The sequence below is a fragment of the Micromys minutus genome (assembly GCF_963924665.1).
Source record: "Micromys minutus genome assembly, chromosome: 6".
Lineage (NCBI taxonomy): Eukaryota > Metazoa > Chordata > Mammalia > Rodentia > Muridae > Micromys > Micromys minutus.
Window position 1 is genome coordinate 66121041 of NC_137975.1, and position 22911 is coordinate 66143951.

General features: G+C 36.2%; 1 protein-coding gene across 4 annotated transcripts in view; it reads left to right on the top strand.

The window, feature by feature from the left end:
* ARID4B (AT-rich interaction domain 4B) overlaps positions 1-22911 on the top strand; it is a 104849-nt gene that overhangs the window by 51350 nt on the left and 30588 nt on the right. For all 4 annotated transcript variants that reach the window (XM_080917697.1, XM_080917698.1, XM_080917699.1 and 1 more), the window contains exons 7-16: positions 702-793; positions 4733-4871; positions 6966-7045; positions 10123-10199; positions 11755-11909; positions 14567-14639; positions 16375-16469; positions 17479-17576; positions 18167-18407; positions 18815-18990. In XM_080917697.1, coding sequence (XP_080773823.1) covers positions 702-793; positions 4733-4871; positions 6966-7045; positions 10123-10199; positions 11755-11909; positions 14567-14639; positions 16375-16469; positions 17479-17576; positions 18167-18407; positions 18815-18990 — 1226 coding nt within the window. The remainder of the gene's footprint in view (positions 1-701; positions 794-4732; positions 4872-6965; positions 7046-10122; positions 10200-11754; positions 11910-14566; positions 14640-16374; positions 16470-17478; positions 17577-18166; positions 18408-18814; positions 18991-22911) is intronic.

Consider the following 22911-nt stretch of genomic DNA (forward strand, 5'->3'; position numbering starts at 1 on the left):
ATCTTCCACGAGCTTTTGCCCATTATATTACCTCACTCTTTATTTTTTGCACATCCCTTAAACGTTCTTGCTTTGTGGTCTTTTTGCTATTACGTGCCATGTAAATTTTAAACTTTGAGGGGAATAGCCACATTTTCTTGATGATTCCTCCTTTTCCTAGCAGTGTTTTCTCTACAAGAGCCTTCAGTAAATAATTATCAGATTATATTTGTAGGTAAGGTTTTGTTTCATTTTTGTTTTTTTGAGATGAGGTCTCTCTGTGGCAGCACAGCTCCTTAGTTGGTTTTAGCCTTGAAAATTTGATCTTCCTCCTTATCTCAGTGTCTCCCAAGTGTTAGAATTATAGGCATCTTGGGTTGGCTTAGTTTTAGAGTTTTGTGTTTTGTTGGCGTTTTGAAGCTGTTCTCTCTGTAGGCTAGGTGTAGATTGAACTTGTAGTATGAACCTTTTCCTTCCTCCCATGTGCTGGAATTACAGTTTTGTACCAGCATAACCATAAAGATTTAATGCAAGAAATCTGTCTACTTTGGAGCAAGGGACATGGTGAAATGATCTTTCTGCATTTCTGAGTTTTCTTTCAGTAGGAAAGTTGTGCAAAAAAATAAATTTCAAAATATAAGCATATTACACTGGTTTGGTTTAAAATGAAGAAAGCTCTTGCAAAGTAATAACTTTTGTTGGGTTTGTGTTCTCACCCACAGACACTAGACCAGCTCCCACTCACCAATCCTGAACATTTTGGCACTCCAGTCATAGGAAAGAAAACAAATAGAGGAAGAAGATCTAATCATATGTAAGTCAATTTTCATAACTGTTAGTGAACCTGAAATCATTTCTCTTTCCAGTATTGGTTTAACAGATTTTTAAATTATAAATTGAAAAATGTTAATGAGATCTCCTGCTGATGCCAGTTCTAATAGTAATTCAGACTCCTCAGCATGGGACTGAGCTACATGCCTGCCAGCCTTAACAGTTGTGTTTCCTCCAGGTCTTCCTTCATAGATCTCGATGCTGCTTTTGGAGCAGAACTAGTCAGTTTCTGAAACCATGGCGTTCTCTCTGTTCCTAGTGCGTCCCTCCCTGCCGTCATCTTGCTCACTCTGTAGCTCTCACCTTTATGTGAGCTATTTTGTTGTTCCCTGCTTTTTTCTTTGAAACCAGACATGATTTTTTTTAATGAATCTCCTAAATTCTTTGCATTTATCAAATGTCATAGGTAAAATTTTACCTCTTACTGTTATTATCGTGATGGTTTTCTTTCTTAGTATCTATGAGACAAATACCTGAAAGGGTTAAAAACAACTTCTTCCAAGCAATAAAAAGAAGTTGGAATGGTTTAGAGTATATTTTTTAAATTTATTCTCTCAAGTGTTCTTTTAAAACTTAATGATTTGAATTAAAAATTGACATCAGAAATAAAAACTATAATCATGAAAGAAAATAATGTTAACAATAGCTAAAAATAAATATTTAATTAGATTATTAAAAACCTTAAGTGAATGCTTTCAGTATTTACAGTCAGATATTAAATCTTTTTTTTTTTGGGGAGGGGCTCAAGATATAAGGTGGGTAAGTTCACTCATACTATTGAATGGACTCATTTTTATCTTTGCTAGGATTTTTTATCTCAAATAATAGTTCCCTTATTAAAAATAATACATTTCCTTATTAAAATCAGGGTTCTAGAGAGATGGATTGACAGTTAAGAATGGTTGCTTCTCTTGCAGAGGACCAGAGTTTAGTCCTCAGCACCGGCATTGGGTGGCTACTGTAACTCCAGCTCCACGGGATCTGATGGCTTCTTTTGGCCTGCATGGGCATTAGCTGTCACTCCTGTACACATACAGATAGTACACACACATACATATGTACACACGTATATACATACATACGTACATACATAAGTGAATAAGTGAATAAATAAAATTTAAGATTGAGTTCATTCTGAGGCAGGAAGAAGAACTGAAACTTACCTCACAGACTTTCCTGTTTAACTGACAAGTTTGGCTTTCCTCAGCTAGCGTACTTAAGTTACTTTCCAGATTAGTTTTAATATCAAATAAGCTTTCATTTGAGGAAGGAAATTTGAAGATTAATTACTACACTGAAAAGATAGTCATTACTATCCTATCTTACTATAATTTGAGTTATGCATTTACTCTCTGAATCTTGTAGAAAATGTTTTCTTTAGTTGCCAGATAATATCTCTGTCTTGTTATTTTGATGGTGACTTGATTATTTTTAGGATACTTGCATTGTAACTTTAAAAAAATTCTTCTGTGTATGACATTTTAAAATTAAATGTGTTTCAGCCACAGAGGAAAAATAAACTGAAAATAAATGGTGGGCTCAATGTGGTACATGCCTTGAATGCCAGAGGCATGCAGATCTGTGAATTCCAGACCAGCCAGGGCTATATAGTACGACTATCTCAGACAATGTATGATGGTATTAATAAGAAAGCCTTTATTATAATATTAGGTATAACTGATTATTTTAATTTTTGACAGGACTATTACATTGCCACAAAGTATTCACTTAAGCAGGTGAATTGTGCGATGTTTTAATAGCTTTGAAAATTAATGAGTTAATACTTTATAATTGGTCATTAGTTTTTCTATAGTTCTGTGAGGATATTTAAGTTTTAATAGCTCTGATTGGTGCTAACAGAGTAGTGAGTGTGAAATGTCATGTAATCTCATTAGTGGTGATTCCAGCTATCTAGTTTACTTTAGTGTGAGCGTGAAGCTTGATGCCTAGTATTCATCAATTTGGCACTAGCTGTGTGACTTTGGCCACCTACTCCTCTCATACCTGCTTATACAATTATTTGTAAAATTAGGATCATAGTATTAACTCTTAGAGATTTGAAAACTAAGTTACTTTTAAGTTATGCTTATATAGTAAATGCAGGCTAAGTTATCCGCAAGTGCAGAGGTGCTGTATATTCGGATGTTCAGTCTTGATGGTATTTGCATAGACATTACCAGTGGAACATTCCTTCTGCAAAGTGTAGAATGCACATACTAAATAGAATCATCATGTGTTTATTTGAAAATATTAGCATCAAATGTCAGTGTGCAAAGAGATCTGCTTTTTTTACAATTACAATTTAAAAATCACATCACGTTCCTAGGGCTGCAAAGTTGTTGAGAGCAATGACTGCTTTTCAAGAGGACCCAGGTTCAAGTCCCATCACTACATGGGAGCTCACAACTGTCTGTAACTCCAGGATCAACACTTTGTTTGACACAGTCATAACACACAGGCAAAACACCCAAATAAATTAAAAATAAGTTTATTACTTAGATTTGATCTATTAAAATGACTAAAAGTTATGATCTATTAAAAAGTCTCCAATGTTAAAGAAAAAATAGTTCTCCATTGAACATGATAAGGAAGTGTATGTGGGTGGTGCTTCTTAATGACTAGCAATGCTCAGTTCCTGTTAAGAATGTCGGCATGTGTGAGAGACGGGCACTCCATGAGAGTGCAGTGAGCACAAGCACTGTTTGCTAACTGTCCTTGTTAGCTGCTGCTCACCTCTCAGTGCTGTGATTGGTTGGTCTCATTACTGAGGGTTCTAACAGCGTTCTTCCTTGGCTTTTTGAGCTTTGTTTTATGAGCATCATAAACAATTACCACAGCTTGAAATACCCATCTCTTTACCTGCACTTCCTCAGACTTCATTTTTCTATTCTTATTCTCTACAACAGTCTTGGTCCTAGACTTCTGAGGGTATTCTTGTGAACATCATTTTCTTTTGAAATTACCCATTGAAAACTTACCCTGTTGAAAAAAAAAGTCCTCATTATGATTTTAACAATGGCTATTTTAAATGTATTTTTTATCAGGCTTGATGGTATATGCCTGCAATCCTAGCTTTTGATCTGCTGGAGCAGGTAGATTACAGATTTGCAGCCAACTTAAGATATTTAACAAGAACATGTCACAACCAAATGTTTTCCTAGCTTTCTCATTGACCTTTGCTTTTCTTTCAACAGCTATAATCCACATATTAGCTAATCTGCCTTCATTTATTTCACTTAATTTATAGCCTGCCTTTAATTAATCCTAGTCCAATACATTTTTTAATGACCAAGTTCTATCTTGTTAATTATTTAAAGTAAGTTTTATTGATCTTAATGTGTAACTTAACTGAGTTCTACCCTTACTGTTTTCCTATTCTGGATAGAAGCCATCTCTAGCCCTTTAAGTTTTCTCAGTATTGAGAATACTAGTAGATGATCTCCTGAGCTTTAGATCTCTCATCTTGTAATGTAATGCTAGACTGTATAGTATGGGCCTCTAGCTTTGTTGTTGTTGTTGTTGAGGATTTGGAGACTGTTCTGCTTTTCCCCCTTAATCTTTGTGTTATTTTTGGAACATCTTGCTTTGTAAAAAGGTCCCTCAAACTTTAGTTCTTCTTGCTTTGGCCTCCTGACTGTTAGAATTACAGGTGTACACTACTATGCCTATGCTTTGTTCTCTTTTGTTTTTCAAAACAGTAAACCCAAAAGATTTTGGGGGAGGAGGGTGCATCTAATGTGCTTTTGTTTGAAGATAAGCTTACTGCTACTGTTTGGAATTTAGAGAATGATTTGAAATCTAAAAGAGTTACTTTTCAGCTTTTGGTGAATGTGGGAAAGTTCTGAAACAGTCTAACTATTAGTATATTTATTTTCCTGAAGGTAAATGAGAATGTTATATTCTTTTTCTTTTCTCTTTCTAGACCAGAGGAGGAATCTTCCTCCTCATCCAGTGACGACGATGAGGATGATAGGAAACAGACTGACGAACTACTAGGCAAAGTTGTTTGTGTAGATTATGTTAGTTTGGATAAAAAGAAAGCGCTGTGGTTTCCTGCACTGGTGAGTATTTTGAGTATGAAAGACTTTAATCCTTTGATTTTTTTTTTTTTAAATATTTATTGGGGGTGGAGCTGGAGAGATGGCTCAGACATTTGGAGCACTGGCTCTTCTAGAGTCCTCAGTTCAGTTTCCAGCACCCATATTGTGGCTTACAACCATCTAATGGGATTTGATACTCTCTTCTGGGATGCCAACTTTATATGCAGATAAAGCCCTCATGTACATAAAAATGCATACATTAGTTTTTATTTTATTTGTATGAATATTTGCTTTTATATGTGTATGCACCCTTAGAGGCCAGAAGAGGGCGTTTTATCTCTTGGAATTGGAGTTACAAACACTTGTGAGCTCCCATGTGGGTATCTGAACCTGGGTCCTGTGCAAGAGCAGCAAGCACCTTTACCACTAAGGCATCTTACTGCTGTGCTCTCTGCTCTCCTCCTCCCTCTTTAAGATAAGGTGGAGTTTGGCCTCCAGCTGTCTATATAGTTAGGTTGGCTTTGAGTTCTTGAATCTCCTAATTTCACCTTCCAGGTTAACAGGTATACATCCCGGTGCCTGGCTATAAACAGTGTAGGTTTTAACAAAGTAAGTTTGTACAGGAAACATTGGTTTTTCTAATGGTGTTTCTAGGTACACAATAGGAGTGTCTAGTTTCATTAAGCCAGCAAAGATACTTTCTAAATTGTTTCAATACAAAGAAGTCTTGGTGATGTCTAAGAGAAGCAATTTGATAATGAAGAAACTGGGTATTTTGGGTAGAGAAATCATAATGTAAACTTACAGAACTCCTAAGTCCACTGTTGGCACTCACTTTTCTGTCACTGGGCCAGGCATTGCATAGCTGGTAAAGGTTCCACTTAACATTAGCCCCGAGTTCAAGTCCTGAAGCTCCCATAGTAGAAGGAGAGAGCTGACTCCTGTAGTATTTTCCTAATCCATGTGCAATCCTCTCCTGTCCCAAGTAAATAAATGTAAAAAAAATATTTTCTTTTAGAAGAGGAATTACTAAAAAGGCAAAGGCAAGCTTTTTGATAAAAATTTAACACTGTTCTGTGTAAATAAAATATACTTCTATGAAAACTTAGCCACATGTGCACACTCTTGTGACTTTGATTAGCTAAACTAGGGATCTCCTCATTCCTACCCTGTTTTGTGATTTCTGAGTCATGCTACCACACCTTTTTTTTTTTTTTTTTAAATAATTGCCATGGATCCTAACTCATGTCCTAATGCTAGCTTGGCGAACACTTTACTTGCTGATTGACTCATCTCCTAGCCCAGAATTTTTTAAGGTGATCTTTGTAAATTTAAAATTAACTTTGAAAATTATTTGTGTATGTGTTTCTGTGTGAGTGTAAACTATGCATATGAAGGTACCTATGATATTAGAAGACATAGAATTCAAATACTTGTGAACCATCTGACATGGGTATTAGGAATGAAATTTGGGTCTGCTGGAAGAACATGGAGTGTTCTTATTTCTGGTTTTTTTTTGTGTTGTTTTGTTGTTGGGTTTGTTTGTTTGTTTGTTTGAGATACTATTTTTCTATGCAGTTAGCCTGATTTTGAACTAAAGAACTCCCTGCCCTAGCCTCCCATGTCCTGTGATCAGGCATTAGGTGTAGCTACAGTGCCCATGAATCTACCCACTAAGCCATCTCACTGGCCTGGTAATTTATTATTTTAATTTTTAAATTGTACTCACTTATCTATGGGCGGGTACGCTATGGCCACATACATTTGTGGAGTGTACATATGTAGGTCAGAAGACAGATTGTTGCAGTCAGTGGTTATCTTAACACCCTGTGGATTCTAGGACTCTGCCTGCCTCTGCTTCCTAGTGAGAGGATTAAAGGCATGTGTTTTAATGCCCAGATATAAGGCGAATCTTTAGAAACATACTTTTGTGTTTGATCATTTTATAAGCTTTTAGTTTTTACTGAAGGCTTAACATATGGTCTTCCAGATTCTGGACCTTTGTCCTCGGTTCAGCCACAAGGTGGTGTCCACACCCTCACAGACGTTTAAATAGCAGGTATGTAAACAGCTACTACAAGTATATTTTCATTTACTCCATCCTTTCTTTTAAAGGTGGTTTGTTCTGACTGTAGTGATGAAATCGCTGTGAAAAAAGACAATATTCTTGTTCGATCTTTCAAAGATGGCAAATTGTAAGTATTCATGTCATTTTTAAACTCTGTCCCACATAAGTCATGTATTCCAAATTAGGATGTTAAACTGTGACCCTATGAATTTAATTTTTGAAGCGGAATGTTTCAAAGAGAATGGCTTTCACAGTCTCTGGAAGTCTTACAGTGTCTTTCCATACTCCTTAGATCTGTTTTATAGACTTAGCATGTTTTTAGTCATGTGTATGATAGCTGGTGGTTTATTGTGGCAGAATTGAAGTTTAGTGGATCTAATGAGATAGTAAATAGTGTATGTCTTTGGGATTACTTATTTACTTTTGGGGGTGGTGTACATATCATAGTGTACATGGAGAGGTCAGAATACATCTTGTTGGAGTGGTTCTACCACGTGGGTTGTGGGGACTGAATTCAGGCTGTTAGGCTTGGCAGCAGGTATTTTCACCTGCTGGCCTTATCACTAGTCCTAAGGCTTATTTTTCATTATTTAATACTCTTTGTTTCTAACTAAGATCTACTGAGAGAGCCCATTGGGGGGTTTAACAACCATTTCACAGGGGTCATGTAAGACCATAGGAAAACATACTTACGGTGTAATTCCTAACAGTAGCAAAATTACAGTTACAAAATAGCAACAAAAATAATTTTATGGTTAGGGGTCACCATGACATGAGGAACTGTGTGAAAGAAGGTTGAGAAGTGCTGCTCTATTGGCTAATGTATGACTTCTACAGTGATCTTAGGATTTAAGTGGGTTTTAAAAAAATGTGTTCTACATGGCAAGAAAGCAGTCTTTCTCAGAGATGGCTCCTTCTCTCTGTTTCTCCCTCCTTCATTCTTTTCTGCCTTCCTGTTGTTGTTTTGTTTTTGTTGCTTTTTTTTTTTTTTTGTGAGACAGAGTTTTTCTGTGTATCCCCAATGGTCCTGGAACTCCCTCTGTAGACCAGGCTGCCCTGGAAATCAGAGAGCCCCCTGCCTCTGCCTCTTGAATGCTGGGATTAAAGGTGCACTTCAGCACCATCTGACATGGAGAAGTTTTGTTTTATTTTGTTTTTTTTTTTTTTTTTTTCTCCCTAGAGAAAAGTTCTGAATTTTTAGTTTTACTTTTAAGGATTAAATAGATATAGAGACCAAGTATTTCCTTTTCTCCCTCCTCTTCCCCCCCCTGTTCTCACACTCATGGGCTCACTAATCTGTGCTTTTTCAGCTTCCTGATAGTGGGGATTACAGCCATGTCCAGCTGAAACCATACAGTTTCCCATTGGGCCTTATTAGGTGTCAGTGCCTTCAGGTTACCACTTCTTGATGTTTAGCATTTAGGTTTTCAAGTTCTGAAAAGTAAATCTTGAAAATAATTTATGAAGTCAACTTCAACAAAATTGTGATAGTCACAGAAATTTCAACACTAAGTTTGAGTACTTGTTTTAGATTAAGAAATCAATTATATTTGGGAGTAGAGAGATGGGGAGATGGTAGTCAAAGGGTATAAGCTTCAGAGTCTTACATATAATGTGACAGTTGTAGTTCTTGGCATCATCTCCTATACTTGGTATCTCTCCTCACTCCGATAACTATGTGAGGTAACAGATGTATTAATTAATTGCATTGTGCCAATCATTTATTATAGTATGAGGGTGTCAAATTATCACATTTTATATGCTTTTATATATACAATTAATTTTGTGAGTTATAACCTAGCTACTGTTTAAATATTTAATAATATACTTCCATTAAATGTTTTAAAGACTCAAAATGAAAAATGAAAAGTGTATATTGGAGGGAAGTATGTAGAAATGAGTGTTGTTGTGTGGTCGAGGTGTGCATGAGACTTACTTGCATAATCCTTACTCATTTGTATGTGTTTGAAAAATATAAAGTAAAAGATGAAATTCTTTTTAAATTCAGTTTTATGTGTATGGATGTTTTGCCTGCATATATATTTCTGGTGCCTTTGGAGGTGCAGATAGTAGTGAGTCTCTGTATGGGTGCTAGGGATCAAATTCTGGCCATTGTGAAGAACAGCTGCTGCTCTTAACCCTGAGCCATCTGATTAGCAAAATAAAATATTTTAAAGAAATTGAGCACTGAGAATTATATTTGGAGTATCATTTGGGTTTGTTTTTTTTTTTGGGGGGGGAGTGTGATTAGTACAATCAAATATATAGATGCTGTCTTAGTTAGGGTTTTATTGCTATGAACAGGCACCATGATCAAGGCAAGTCTTACAAATAAAAACATTTAGTTGAGGCTGGCTTAAGGGTTCAGAGGTTCAGTCCAGTATCAAGGCAGAAACATAGCAGCATCCAGGCAGGCATGGTGCAGGAGGAGCTGAGAGTTCTTCATCCAAAGGAAGCCAGGAACAGACTGAGCATCCTCAGGCAGCTAGGAGGAGTGTCTCCAAGCCCATCCCCAGAGTGACACACTTCCTCCAACAAGGCCACACCTTCTACTAGTGCCACTCCCTGGGCCAAGCATATGCAAACCATCACAGATGCCAAATTTTGGTTTGTTTAAATTAGAGAACAATAAATGATATTTTCATTAAACCTGTTCCAGTTTTTTGTATCTAGCTCTGCATAGGGTTGAGGCATTGTGAAATAAAATACCCAACTGTAGCTTAGAAGTTGATTGTAATCCTAAAATAGTTCTTAAAACATTGTTGAGAACACCTCCAGAAGAAACTATAAAAACTAATGAATGAACATATTTTCTTTCTGCCTTTAACTAATCTTACGATTTTCCCAAGAAGACTATCCAAGTTTTACTGTTGATTTCTTCCTCATTGGATTTCTGCATTCTGGCATTGAAATGCTTGTTTTTATTACTACTATATTATTATATAGTTATTATTATATAGAGAGAACGTTTGTTTCTAGACAGAGCACAGTTTGGTACTATTTCCTTTTTTTGATTCTGGAATTTGAATCAAAGTGTAAAGGAAACAAATCGTCAGGCAGGATACGTCTACAGACAATGTAATGGATAGCACTATGTTCAGTTTTTATTGCTCATGTTAATGGTCTCATTTTTGTGGTATTTGTGATTTGGTGACTGCTGTCTTAATCTCTTATTTTTTCCATCTTTGTGATTGAATAATATAGTACTTCAGTTCCAAGAAAAGATGTTCATGAAATTACTAGTGACACTGCACCAAAGCCTGATGCTGTGTTAAAACAAGGTAAGGAAATAATCTTGGAAAGATTATAAGTAATAAGTGTTTTATAAATTAATAAGTTCAAGTTTTCTTTCTCTTCATTAATATATTTTTATTAGATTTATATTTTGAAAAAGCTTGCATGTGCTGAGTTCAATTCCCAGTACCCACATAATGGTTTACAACTGTAATCCCATGTAACCTATAATTGTAATCCCATGTGATCTGGGATTTTTTAAAATAGAAGTTCTAAATAGAGCAATAATCTGGATCAGTGGTTTAAAAAAAGCCAGGTAGCTGGGAAATTCACTGTTGGTTTACAGGTCTGACAAAAATAAAATTTAAGGTAATTTTAATTTTTTAACTCTGCTAATATATATTCATATTCAAAGACTCTAGTAGTTCTATTTGACTGAGAAGTAATACTGTGATTGCATTTGTTAATTTGTATATTGTAAATTGTTACTTCTTACTTTTCCTTACCTATCAAAGGTACATAGACTGCCTACAAATTTATGTATTGTAATTAATACCAATGTAGTATAAAAACTTTTAGCTAATTTTAGTTTAAACTCATTATTTACAGAATTTCAAGTTTGGCTCAGTTATATTTGCAGAGAATATTTCTGGCTGTTTTTAGCCTTGTGCTTGATATGATACTGTTTGGTAATTATTGAGTAAAATATTGACTCAGGATGGTGGTGCATACCTTTAATCCCAGCACTTGGGAGGCAGAGGCAAACAGATCTCTGAGTTTCAGGCCAGCCTGGTCTGTATAGCCAGTTCCAGGACAGTCAAGGCTACACAGAGAGATTCTGTCTCAAAACAGAAACAAAAAACCAACAAAGTAGTAGCAATGAAAAAAACATTGACTCACCTGGTAAAATTATTTGTAGGATATAAACTTAATTTCTGTTTAAAAAGGAAAATAGCTTTTTTCCTCTTGTTTGTTTTTCGAGACAGACTATCTCTTAGCCCTGGATGTTCTGGAACTGGCTTTGTAGTTCCGACTGGCCTCAAATTCACAGAGGTCTGACTGCCTTTACCTTCCAGTACTAGGATTAAAGTCATGTGCCTGGTTCTTTTTCGTTTAAGATTTATCTACTTATTTACTTTATATATGTGAATGTTTTGTCTGTGTACATTTGAAAGCCAGGAAAGGAGAACAGATCCCATGGGATTATAATTATAGGTTATATGGGATTACAGTTGTAAACCATTATGTGGGTACTGGGAATTGAACTCAGGACCTCTGGAAGTACAACCAGTGTTCTTACATGTTGAGCCATCTGTTAAGTGTTGAGCCATCCTTCCAGCCTGTATTTGTTTGACTCTAGGAACCCTTTCAGTGATAGTAGTGGACTTTAGTAGCCTTGCAATGGCTCTCCTGAATATAAGATCAGAAGGATTAAAAGAGTGGCTTCATGTAACCATTCTTAGTACAGAAGCAGGAGCCTTGTGCACACTTAAAAATGTCAGTGCTGGTAGCACAGCTTTTATTTCCTATTATATTTAATATTTTTAGATAACTCAGTTGTCTTAATCTGTTCAGTTTGCTCACATTATGGTATGTTTCTAGCCTTTGATCAGGCACTTGAGTTTCACAAAAGTAGAACTATTCCTGCGAACTGGAAGACTGAATTGAAAGAAGACAGCTCCAGTAGTGAAGCCGAGGAAGAGGAGGAGGAGGAAGATGATGAAAAAGAGAAAGAAGATAATAGCAGTGAAGAAGAGGTAAGTAAAACCTCTTGATCCCTTTAAAAAATGTTAAGTAATGTCTTACTATTAGGGATCTTTTCATCATAAACTTTTGTCTAATCAAGTTTGCTTTTTGTCTGAAAACAGGAATGTGGGCTTGGGAATAAGAGTAGTTTTATACACTTGCTCTGGGTGATTCAGGGGTGTTTACTCAAGAGGACTAAAATACCACCTAGTGTTTAACATGCTTTGAGCTATCGTGTATTGATGATCGTTGCTATCTCATAACAGGTTGTATCTTCATAATTACAAAAGACTAGAAAGTGTCCAGAATAATGCCCAGCCAGCATTAATGAAAAGTGAAGATCAGCATCTTTTAGATTCACAGAATGGAAAACAATTTAACTTCATACATATGAATTTCTGTATGCATTCATCTGGGTCATAGAGTTAAACTTTTAGATTTTATTGTGACTTCAGAGGACAGAGAATTCTGACACAAAGTAATGACTAAGTCATGCATAGATAACAATATCTAGTGTTTTGACCATGAAGTAAACTGTGTTTTCTCTTTGGAAAATCATGGTAACTTTTGGTGAATATGTCATGTTTTCAGTTTTTGGAGTCTTATTTAATTGTAGTGAATAGTTAATGAAATAGATTTATTTTGTAAGTTATGTTTTGTCATGCAGTGACAAATGATAGCATAGAAGCTTGTCTGTTTCAGTGTGGCCTACGCCTGCTCTTTATCTTAAATATAAAAGTTAGAACTAAGGTTGAGGTATTGTCTGGGTGCTTGCCTTGCAGACTGGAGACCCTGGCTTCTACCTCCATTATCATGTGACCAGTCCCTTGTTTAGAAAAAGAATGACTTTCTTTTTCGTATAGAAGTCCAGTTCCAAGTGTAAAGTCTTTTTTGATGGTCCAGCCTTTACTGTCCCTTCTTCATATTAGTCTCTGTGCTTTCCCTGGGAACTCTGAGCTGTAGCTCAGTCACCTTACATTGCCGCTTCTCATCTCTCACACTGTAGCTCTGCTTCCTCCCCCTCTGTCCCACACCCTGCTATGTGTGGGTGGTACTGGTAGTGGGGACTGCACGGCACGTTTGGTCAGTTTCCAAAATTCTTTAGGGAAACCCCTGAACCATACCCCATACTCCCTTACCCCCTCAGAGTACAGCATATATCTCTCCCTTTCTCTGTGTCTCTCTTTACCACTCTTACTTAGGTTTATTGCCTGTTTATTTTTCTTACTAATTTGTTTGTAAGCTCCTCAAAGAGAAGGATTCTATCTTATTAGTATATTCATATTCTCAGTATTTATCATAGTGCATAACCCATCAGTAAATATCAGTTACCAAACATTTTGTTGCTTAGATTTGTGTTTTAGAAGTATTGTTTTAGAAGCAAATCTTGGGTGGAGGTAGGGCGGAGTGGAAGCAAATTCGATTGCTAGTTAAATGGTTAAAATGAAACACAAACTTAGGTGTTTATGGAATAGAAACAAAACAAATGTGGCTTACGTCAAATATTTTATCCTAGTGATATTTAGGATAATGTCGACTCCCCTCCCCCTTTATTATATTTGTAGTTGACTGCCTTACCAAAACCTGACATGTGCGGGCTGTTTAAATTGAGAAATGCAGCTGATCACAAGCACATTAATAAATGTCATTTATTCTTTGTTTATGTACCAATCTAATAGCTTATTAATATGTGTTTTGTTCTTTTTAAAAATTTACTGGTTTTTGCTCCACAAAAAATTCTCCTTAAAAACAAAGGGGAAAGTTTACTAGAAACAGGACAGTGGTCATGTGAACTTTTCTTTCAGTTAGAGTAACTGCACAGCTTGCTTGTATGTGCTGAGTCATTTTATCTGCAGTTACCCCTGACTGTGTTCCGTCACAGCAGGCTCCATAGTTTTTCCTTATATTTGATGCAGCACCTAGCACAGTGCCTACACTTACAGGTGCTTTTTGCTTGTTGCGTGGATGAAAGTCAATGAATTGGTGAGTTCCTCCATCTTACCTACTACCCTGCTCCTTGCAGGTTGCTTCAGGACCAGCTCCCTACTGCCACAGCCCTTGGCCACAGCAGCAAGAAGCTAGTCCCTCCCTTGTAATTGATAATTCGGGGAACTATTTTATTACTTGAAGATTTCCCTAAGTCTGAATCTTCAGGTATTGTAGATCAAGTTTGTTCCCCACTTCACTGATTATGTAGGCTTGAAGTACTATACAGTGGGGCTGCCTATAATGAAGGACACTTAGAGCAAATGGGACCTGTGTTTTCTGAGTTCCTTAAGGAGCAATAATGGAATTAGCTTTGATGTTAAACTCTAGCCCAATTTTAATATACGTGAGAATCGGTGTTCTTGAGCCTGTGACCCTGATTTAAAGAATAAATCTCTGGTACAGTACAGAGATGTGAACAGTGTTACTAGTGCCTTTTCTTATACAAAAATTGACAGTTGGAATTTTGTTGAGATACCTTTTAGGAAGTATTCATCTATATAGTGAAAAATGTCTAGACTTAGTTGGTTTTGAACAGCTTAATAGTAAAAAAATACTTTATAAACTGCCTTTGAAATATTTAAGTGACTATTAGTCTTTGCTGTTGGCAAGAAATGTTGTTTGCATTAATAAAATTCTGAATTGAGGAAAACAATATTTTTTCTCCTGTGATTAATATTAGGAAGAAATAGAACCATTTCCAGAGGAAAGGGAGAACTTTCTTCAGCAGCTGTATAAATTCATGGAGGATAGAGGTAAGTGTGTCACTCTTCCTGTATAAGTTCATGGAAGATGGAACTGACTTTGTCACTTTTAATTGTGTACATTTATGGAAAGTGGAAGTAAGTTTGTCACTCTTACTGTATTTCACGGAAAGTAGAGGTGAGCATGTGTAAGATGCACAACAAAGTATCACACGAGTTTGAGCATTGACTAAATCTTACCATCTAGCTTCACAGACCCAGAGAGATCCAGAAATATAGCAATAAGTGTAAATGAGATGTGATGGTTCTTGTTTTCAATCCCAACATTAGGAAGGTTAGTGCAGAAAGACTGTGAACTTGAGGCTAGTCCAAGTTACATGGTAAGATCCTATCTCAAAAAGATCCTTCTTGTACAAAAGAAAAAGTAACCTCTAAAAAAAAAATTAAATAAATAAATAAATAATAGCCCCCCCCCAACTGAGTGTGGCAGCTTTCTGAATTCGCTTAATGTTGCAAAAGAAATGTAAAGAATAGGGCTGCTGATGTGGCCTAGTTGGTTAACAGTGGTTGCCTGGCATGCGTGAAGCCAAATTCTATTTCTACCACATAAAATAGAGTGTGTTGGCAAATGCTTATAATACTAGCACTTTTCCAGTGGAGTGGGATTAGTAATTCAAGATTATCCTCAGCTATATATCAAGTTTGAAGCAAGCCTTGGGGATATGAAACCCTTCTGTAAACTACACTTTCCCTCAGAAGGAGACAAGGATGAAAATTGGCCCTGGTGGTATTAGCCTGTAATTTCAGCTACTCAGGAGACTGAGCTAACTTAGCTGAGTGAGCTAAGAGGATTCAGGCTAACTGGGACAATTTTGTAAAACCTTGTCCCAAAGTGAAAAGAAAGCTGAGCTTGTGCTTAGTTGGTAAGTTACTTGCCATGTAAACATAAGTACATGAATTCAATCCCCATTACCCATATTTTAAAAAGCTAGGTATGGCAGCATGTGTATGGAATGGTTTTACTAGTGCTGGGAAGGCAGAGAGAGGAGGATATTTAAGGCTCTCTGGCCAGCAAGTTTAGCCAAATGCGTGAACTCCAGGCTCAGTGAGAGACCACAAGGGAAAAGAGAACCCTTGGACCTCTACACACTTGTGCATGTACAGTAACACAAAACACATATAAAAAGTAAAGGGTAGGGGACTGGAGAGATGGCTCAGTGAGTCACAGTACTGACTGCTTTTTTAGACTTCTGTAACTCTACCTCCAGGGGACTTGAGGCCGTCTATTGGTTTCTGTGGTCATCAGATGTACATGCAGTGCAAAGACATACATGCATATATGCAAAGCACCTATTCACATAAAATAAAAATCTCAAAAAACAGGGCCAAGTTAATATGTTTAGTGGTAGAATACTTTGCCTAACATATCCAAGACATTTCCAATGCCAGGTTTTACACGTTTTTATCTGTATGTATTGTTTTCATGGAGACTTGGCCTAAGAAGTGTATAGCATTATATGAGATGTAAGAAAGAAAAGTACAAAACATGATTAAAACCTAATTAGAGAAGAATCCATTCAGTCATCCACTTGACTTTGGGAAACTGTAAATATCTGGTGTGCAAAATCTTTAAAATAACGGTGTCATTGGTTTAGATAAGAAAGTGTTTGTTTTTTGTTTTGGTGCTGTGGAGTGTATAGGTGGGAGTCATTGGCATTATGTGAATCTTTTGAGACTTTAGAGTAATATGTGTAGCATGGTGCTGATGTATTATGTGTTTTAATAGGTACACCTATTAACAAACGGCCTGTGCTTGGGTATCGGAATTTGAATCTTTTTAAGTTATTCAGACTTGTGCACAAACTTGGAGGATTTGATAATGTAAGTATTATAAACAGAAGCAAAATGTTTTTCACATAATATGCTTCCTTAGGTATCATTTATGGACTTGGTTTTGGGAATGGATGTGTTGCAGCCTGCCTCTCTTCTCTTCCTCTACTACTTTGTAACATCTTGGAGGTTTTACTTAGTGTCTCCTCATAATTTCCTCTGTCAGAGTGAAACAAAAGTATAGTTTCACTGCAGAGTCATTTGGTGTGTTAGTGAGTAAAGGTCAAAGAAAGCATCATGAAGTTACTAATAGCTGCCCAGGGTATCTCTGCCATCTCTTAAGTTATTGTCTTTTAATAAGAATGTAAGGAAAAAGATGAAACATACAGTTTAGAGTCACAGAGTCTGATTTCTTTTTGAGTGTGTCAGATTTCAATGAGGTCCTATCTTAGTCAGAGATGGAAACACTTTTTCCCTCCTTTTCATTTAAAAATGGGATCTTATTGTGTAGCCCTCACTGAGCTAGAACTCTCCATGTTGCTCAGACTGGCCTGGAACTCAGAGTTCCACTTGATTATGTGCGCCCCCCTCCCCCACTCCTTCCTTCCTTCCACTAAAACTTGTGTGTGTGTGAGCTGATCTAACTTGGTGTTTTAAAGTTAGCCTGTAGGAGTCATCTAACTCAGAGTGTGCTGTTGATTAAAATACTTTTATTGAGTAATTTGACTTACTAGCTTGTGAATCTGACAGGAAAAATGTACTTTAATTTTTCTTTTTGTTAAAAGTATTGATTTAAAAACAAGTACTTTTATATTTACCATACCTGAATTTATTTGAAAGTCTAATAGCCCAATATTTAAATACTTAGAGTGGTCTGGCATTTGTCTAAGTACTAAAACTTTTTAATTTTAAACCACAATTAAAATTTATCATTATTATTTTTCATTCTTTTGAGCCTAGACCCAGGAAATGTAGCTCATCATATTTGTTGTGTATGTTAAAATGTGTTACTACCATCCCACTTTTAATTTGGAAGTTCTTATTTCCCTTTGTCCATTAGATTGAAAGTGGAGCTGTCTGGAAGCAAGTCTATCAAGACCTTGGGATTCCTGTCTTAAACTCAGCTGCAGGATACAATGTTAAATGTGCTTATAAAAAGTAAGTCAGAGTACTTGATGTGACTGTCTTCAGTATTTTACCTAGAAAACAACATGGAGTAAACAATTTAACTTAAGCTAATTTGGAAGAAACTGAAAATTTTTACTATTTAGTCTATAGAAGTAATTCTAGATATTAGATATTTAAGAATCTGTAAAGAAAATGTTAAATGCCATGATCATGTGAAAAGTGCAGCATAGAAATTAAAAAGCTTGTGTCCCAAAGCCAAAGAGATCCTATTAGCTGTGAACATTCTTTGACCCTATCTGGCTTTTCTAAGTTTATTTTTCTTAGTTTATTTACAAAGGGGACACTATAATTTGCCAGTTAGGAGTGTTCTACTGTTTGAATGAAGTTTACTAAAGTGCCTGATACCTTGCACATTACAAATACTCAACAATAGATTTTTACTTTGTAAATTGGCCACTGAAACACATCTGTATGACCCTCAGGAGGCTTCAGCATCTTCTCCAGTGTAATGCCACCCCCAAAAATGAAACAAAAAGAAAACAAACCAAAGCAACCCCACACCCTGTGCAGTAATGTATTGGAATGTTTCTTACTAAATGTATTTCTCTGCATGTTTCTAGGTACTTATATGGCTTTGAGGAGTACTGCAGATCGGCTAACATTGACTTTCAGATGGCATTGCCAGAGAAAGTTCTTAACAAGCCATGTAAAGATTGTGAAAATAAAGACGTAAAAGTTAAGGAAGAAAGTGAGACAGAGCTCAAAGAAGTGAGCGTGGAAGACAGTGAGAACATGATACCAAAAGAAGAGACGCCTGCGGAGGATGAGAGTGAAAGAAAAGAAAACATCAAACCCTCTCTGGTAACCTCATACTGTTGTCATCTGTCATCTTGATATATTTTGTACTCCTTTGTCAACTTCCTCAAATTAATTTAGTAGCTTTTTATGCATTATTATTCTTCATTGTATCTTTTGTTAAGAACATTTGTTAGTTTTTGATCTGATGAGGATTAAACTCAGAGTATCAAACTCTTCTACTGAATTACATCCCCAGCCCTCAAATGTTATTTTAGAATAGTTACAGCAACTACTCAGACAGCCTTAGCATCTTATATAGTATGTTCTTTAAAATGTAAGGCTATGCTGGCATTATCAGTCGTGGTTGCCATGTCATATTGGCTGGTACCTCCTGTTGCTGACGGCTAGGGTCTTTGATTTAGGGTTAAGTTTTTACTGTTGTTGGTTTAGTTCTTCTGATCTTTCTCTAGGGAAGTAAAAAAGGCTTAATAGAATGTATACCTGCACAATCTGATCAAGAAAAAGAAGCTAATATTACAAAACTAGAAGAAAAGGAAAACTTGGAAGATAAAGATGGTGCCCCAGCTAGGGCTGAGGAGGCCCTCAGCACAGGGGTAGATGCTGAAGAAGAGCAAGCACGATCTGGGTAAGACATTTGCTTTGGTTGGATACAGTCTTCTTATTTGGTCTTCTGAATGGTTGAATCTAAATTGATTTGATTTATAGAAGAATCATTTGCATTTGTTAAGAACATTGATTCCTTCAGAGACACCATTAATGTGAATTGAAAAGATCATATTTTTTGATCTGTGCTTGCTCTCATCATGGAAATTCATGAATAATTTTCTTGAGGGAACAGTACTCTTTACTGCACTAAGGTCTGCTCCTGACTGGGTTATGAAGGTGACACACTAACTGTGGGGGCTGAAGGTGTCTGTGTATCTTAAGCAGAAAGTGTGGGCCATTTGGCTGTGTGTCAGGAGTCATACTCACTTGATTTGGTTACTTGAGAATGTTGACGTAAATGGTCTATTGGTGGGTTCTTGGCTTTGTAAGAATCTTTGGTTTTCATGTCTGAGACTTAAAAAAAAAAGCATCTATAGTGCTACTCTTTTAAATATGTAAAACCTACTTTTTTCATTTTAAAATTTTAAAAATTTAGCTCCAGTATATAAACAGGGAAGGAAAAACAAATAACCAAATATGCCCAGGGAAATATAGTAAGGAGTATTTTTTTTTTTCTATTCTCTGTATGTATGTATATATTTGAAGTATACTTTACTGGTGTTAAAGATTATTCCAGTTTAGAAACTTAGTAAAGATTGGGATTTTTACTTGAAGGATGTTGATCCAGTTAGCTTTATGAAATATAAAAGAAAACAATACAAAGGTATGGTTTGTCATACTTCTGGCAAGTTGGAGCATAACAGTGCAAGGTTCAGATACATAAGAGTACCAGTGTGTGCTGTCTGGCTTCATGTTGTATAGAGAATATTAGAGATGTTCCTACCAGAGACTTCCACCTCAGGAGAAAATTTATATGCAGCTTTGAGTTAAAAGTTAAGTGCCACAGTCTGGAGTGTTCTGTTGTTCACAGATACTTGCTAGTAATCTTTTCTTCTCTGTTCTTAGTATGTGTCCAAATTGTTCCTTATAATAATAGTGAGTAAATAACTTCTCAGTTGTATGAGTTCTTTATGTACTGCAAGTATTTGAGTACAGTTGTGGCCTTCACATTGATGATTAAATTCAGCCCTGGCCAGATCACCACATAGCCTAGGCATGTAGAAAGCTAGCCTCTAGGTTTATACATCTACACTTGATATTGTACAGTGACAACATTTGTAAGAATGTATCCCTTAAGTAATGTATGACTATTCATACCACAAACTGAAGTTTCCCTTTTGTGAGCACCCACATTTAATTTTTGCATTTTATTATACATGAAGAAAATGACCATTAAAAGTGTAGTCATGTTGCTTAACCACATGTGTATTGTGAGAAACTGTTGCTAGGCAATCTCATTGTTGTATATAGCATGAAAAATATGTCCTTACACATATTGAAGTGGCTATGACTTCATTAGGCAGCATAATCTTTGAGTGTGTGCTGTCAACATGACTGTGGCGTGCATTTTCTTACATGCCTTGCTGCACCACGTAGAGCTCATCTGCCTTTCTTTCTCTGGCCTTACTGCCTCCTTCCCAGCACTGTTGCACTGACATGGTTGCCGGATGAGTAATGGGTGGGCTGCACACAAACTGCAGCCAGACAGAGATGACTAGTTCCTGGCGGGGTGGGTCAGGGCAGTGCAAGGTATTATTATAGTACTTACATAAGCACACTATTTAAAAATGACAAATTGTTTCTGGAACTTTCTATTCAGTATTTTTTTAACTGATATCGATGATAGGTAAATTAAACTGGGAAAAGCAAAACTACAGGTAAAGGCAGACCCTAGTTGATTTCTTAGTTGAACCAGTATTGACAATCATAAAAACATAAACACATTGAGATGATGCATTGTTTATGTTGTTTTGTTGGTTGGTTTTGGTATATAAGCTTTCTGTTATTGGCCACCATCAAGAAATTTCTTGTCCTAACTCTATAGTCTGGTTATAGAGTAAAAAGGCTAATACTGTAAGATGCTCTGCTTGGTGCTTGCTCTTCAGTGTCTGTTTGTTACACTATGGCCTTTTTTTTTTTTTTTTTTTTTTTTTTTTTTAAATGTTGTGAGTAGTAATGTCAAACTAGGAAAATTTGGCATTTCTCTTTTGATATGGGTGAAAATTTTATTTTGATATAGTTTGTTTTCAAACATACTGTTCTTCAGAAGATAAATAACTTTCAGACTGTCAGGCTTGCTCAGTGGGTAAAAGCATCTGCCCTGCAATGTCTGACTGCCTGAAGTGAAGCCCCAGAAACCACAGGCTTGGAGTTCCTCCAAACTGCCCTCTGACTTACATATTCGCACTGTGGCTCATTTTGTCTGTACATTAACACAATGATCTTTAAAAGACAAATAGCATATATATGTGTGTTTGTATGTAATATATACATGAGCTTAGTTTTTAATGAGTGTGTTGGTTATAATGGGTACTTTCAGGGAATTCCTTTTTTGGTGTTCTATGCCCATTGACTTTTGAATTTGCTGTTAGTGCCTTTGAAAAAACAGATTTTTCTTTGGCTAATTGCTAGTATCTATGTTATTTTCTTCTTTGAACTTCAATGTGTAGTTTAATAAAATTTTGTTCAGTTTTGTGTCTGAGATTGATTTTAAGTGAAAAATTTTAAAAGATTTGATTGGTCTATCTACAATTTCCACAACCATTTGTAGGACTGTCTTTATGTCTGATAATAGTGGCATGTACCTAGTGGGCTCAGTATATTTTTTGATGTATGAGTCGGGTATTTTCACTGATTATTTTGGAGCTTTCTCTTCTTTGTACCGTGCTCCCCATCACTCGCTTTGTATCAGATGTTCACAGCGCAGTCCTAAAACATGGATGAGTCATATTTTCACAGTGCTCTCCTCGCAGTTACAATGTATTGTATAAACAGCATAAACGAATATACGCTTGTTTAATGTTCTTAAGAGTTATAAGGCCATCTCTGATGATTTTTGTACTTTGCTGATTAAAATACTTCATGATAGAAATGCTACTGTTTGTTGAATGCTCTTCATTCTCTTCAGATGAAAGCTGTATTCAATTAGGCCTAGATTTCTAAATACTGATTGAGTTGACTGTATTCTTTGTTTTGGGTTCTAAGAACGGGTCCTTGCTATCTTGCCTTTGATCAAGAAATCCTCCTGGCTTAGCCTCCTGAGCACTGGGATTACAGGCTTGAGCCGCCACTTCATTGTGAACTCACTTGTCATTTCATTTTATCTGTTAGGTTTTCTCATTACATATGTACTTGTATAGTAAGATGATAGCTAAGACGTGTTATCAGTAAAAAGATTTTTATGAAAGAATTTAAAGCTGAAATTAGTACTGCAGGGGCTTTGCTATATCTTTTTCTTACTCACATTTCCAATGTGTGTGAAGTGGTAGATTCTCTGTGAGAGAAACTTGTTAGTGCATGCGCATTGCAAAGCAAACTGCTCAAATATAGCACTGGATTTCATATTGAAATTTATTTTATATAAAACTAGTGATCAGAAAGATTTCGAGCTGGAGATATTTTTCCAGCCTTTTCAGTACAGATTTACGGACAATGTAAGAACATCAAAGTTGACATGGTGATAATCTCTGGAGTCTCTGGCAGGAGGATCAAAGTTGAAGGCCATGCTTTCCTATATAATGAGACACTATCTCAAAATTCCAATTTAAAAAAAGAAGAGAAAAAGAAAAAAAGGAATATGTGTCTATTTTTAGAACCTGTGTGATATTGAGATGCTGAAATAACTTAGTGTTTCTACTATGATAGTTTGTGTTTTCTGTATTTGGAGTTGGCCCCTAAATCTTCCTACTCTTAAGAAGCTTTCATGTTGAAAGAATTTATGGCAGGAAAATTCAGTAAATGTCTGGTAAAGAGCAGAAATTGTAATATTTGCACAGATATA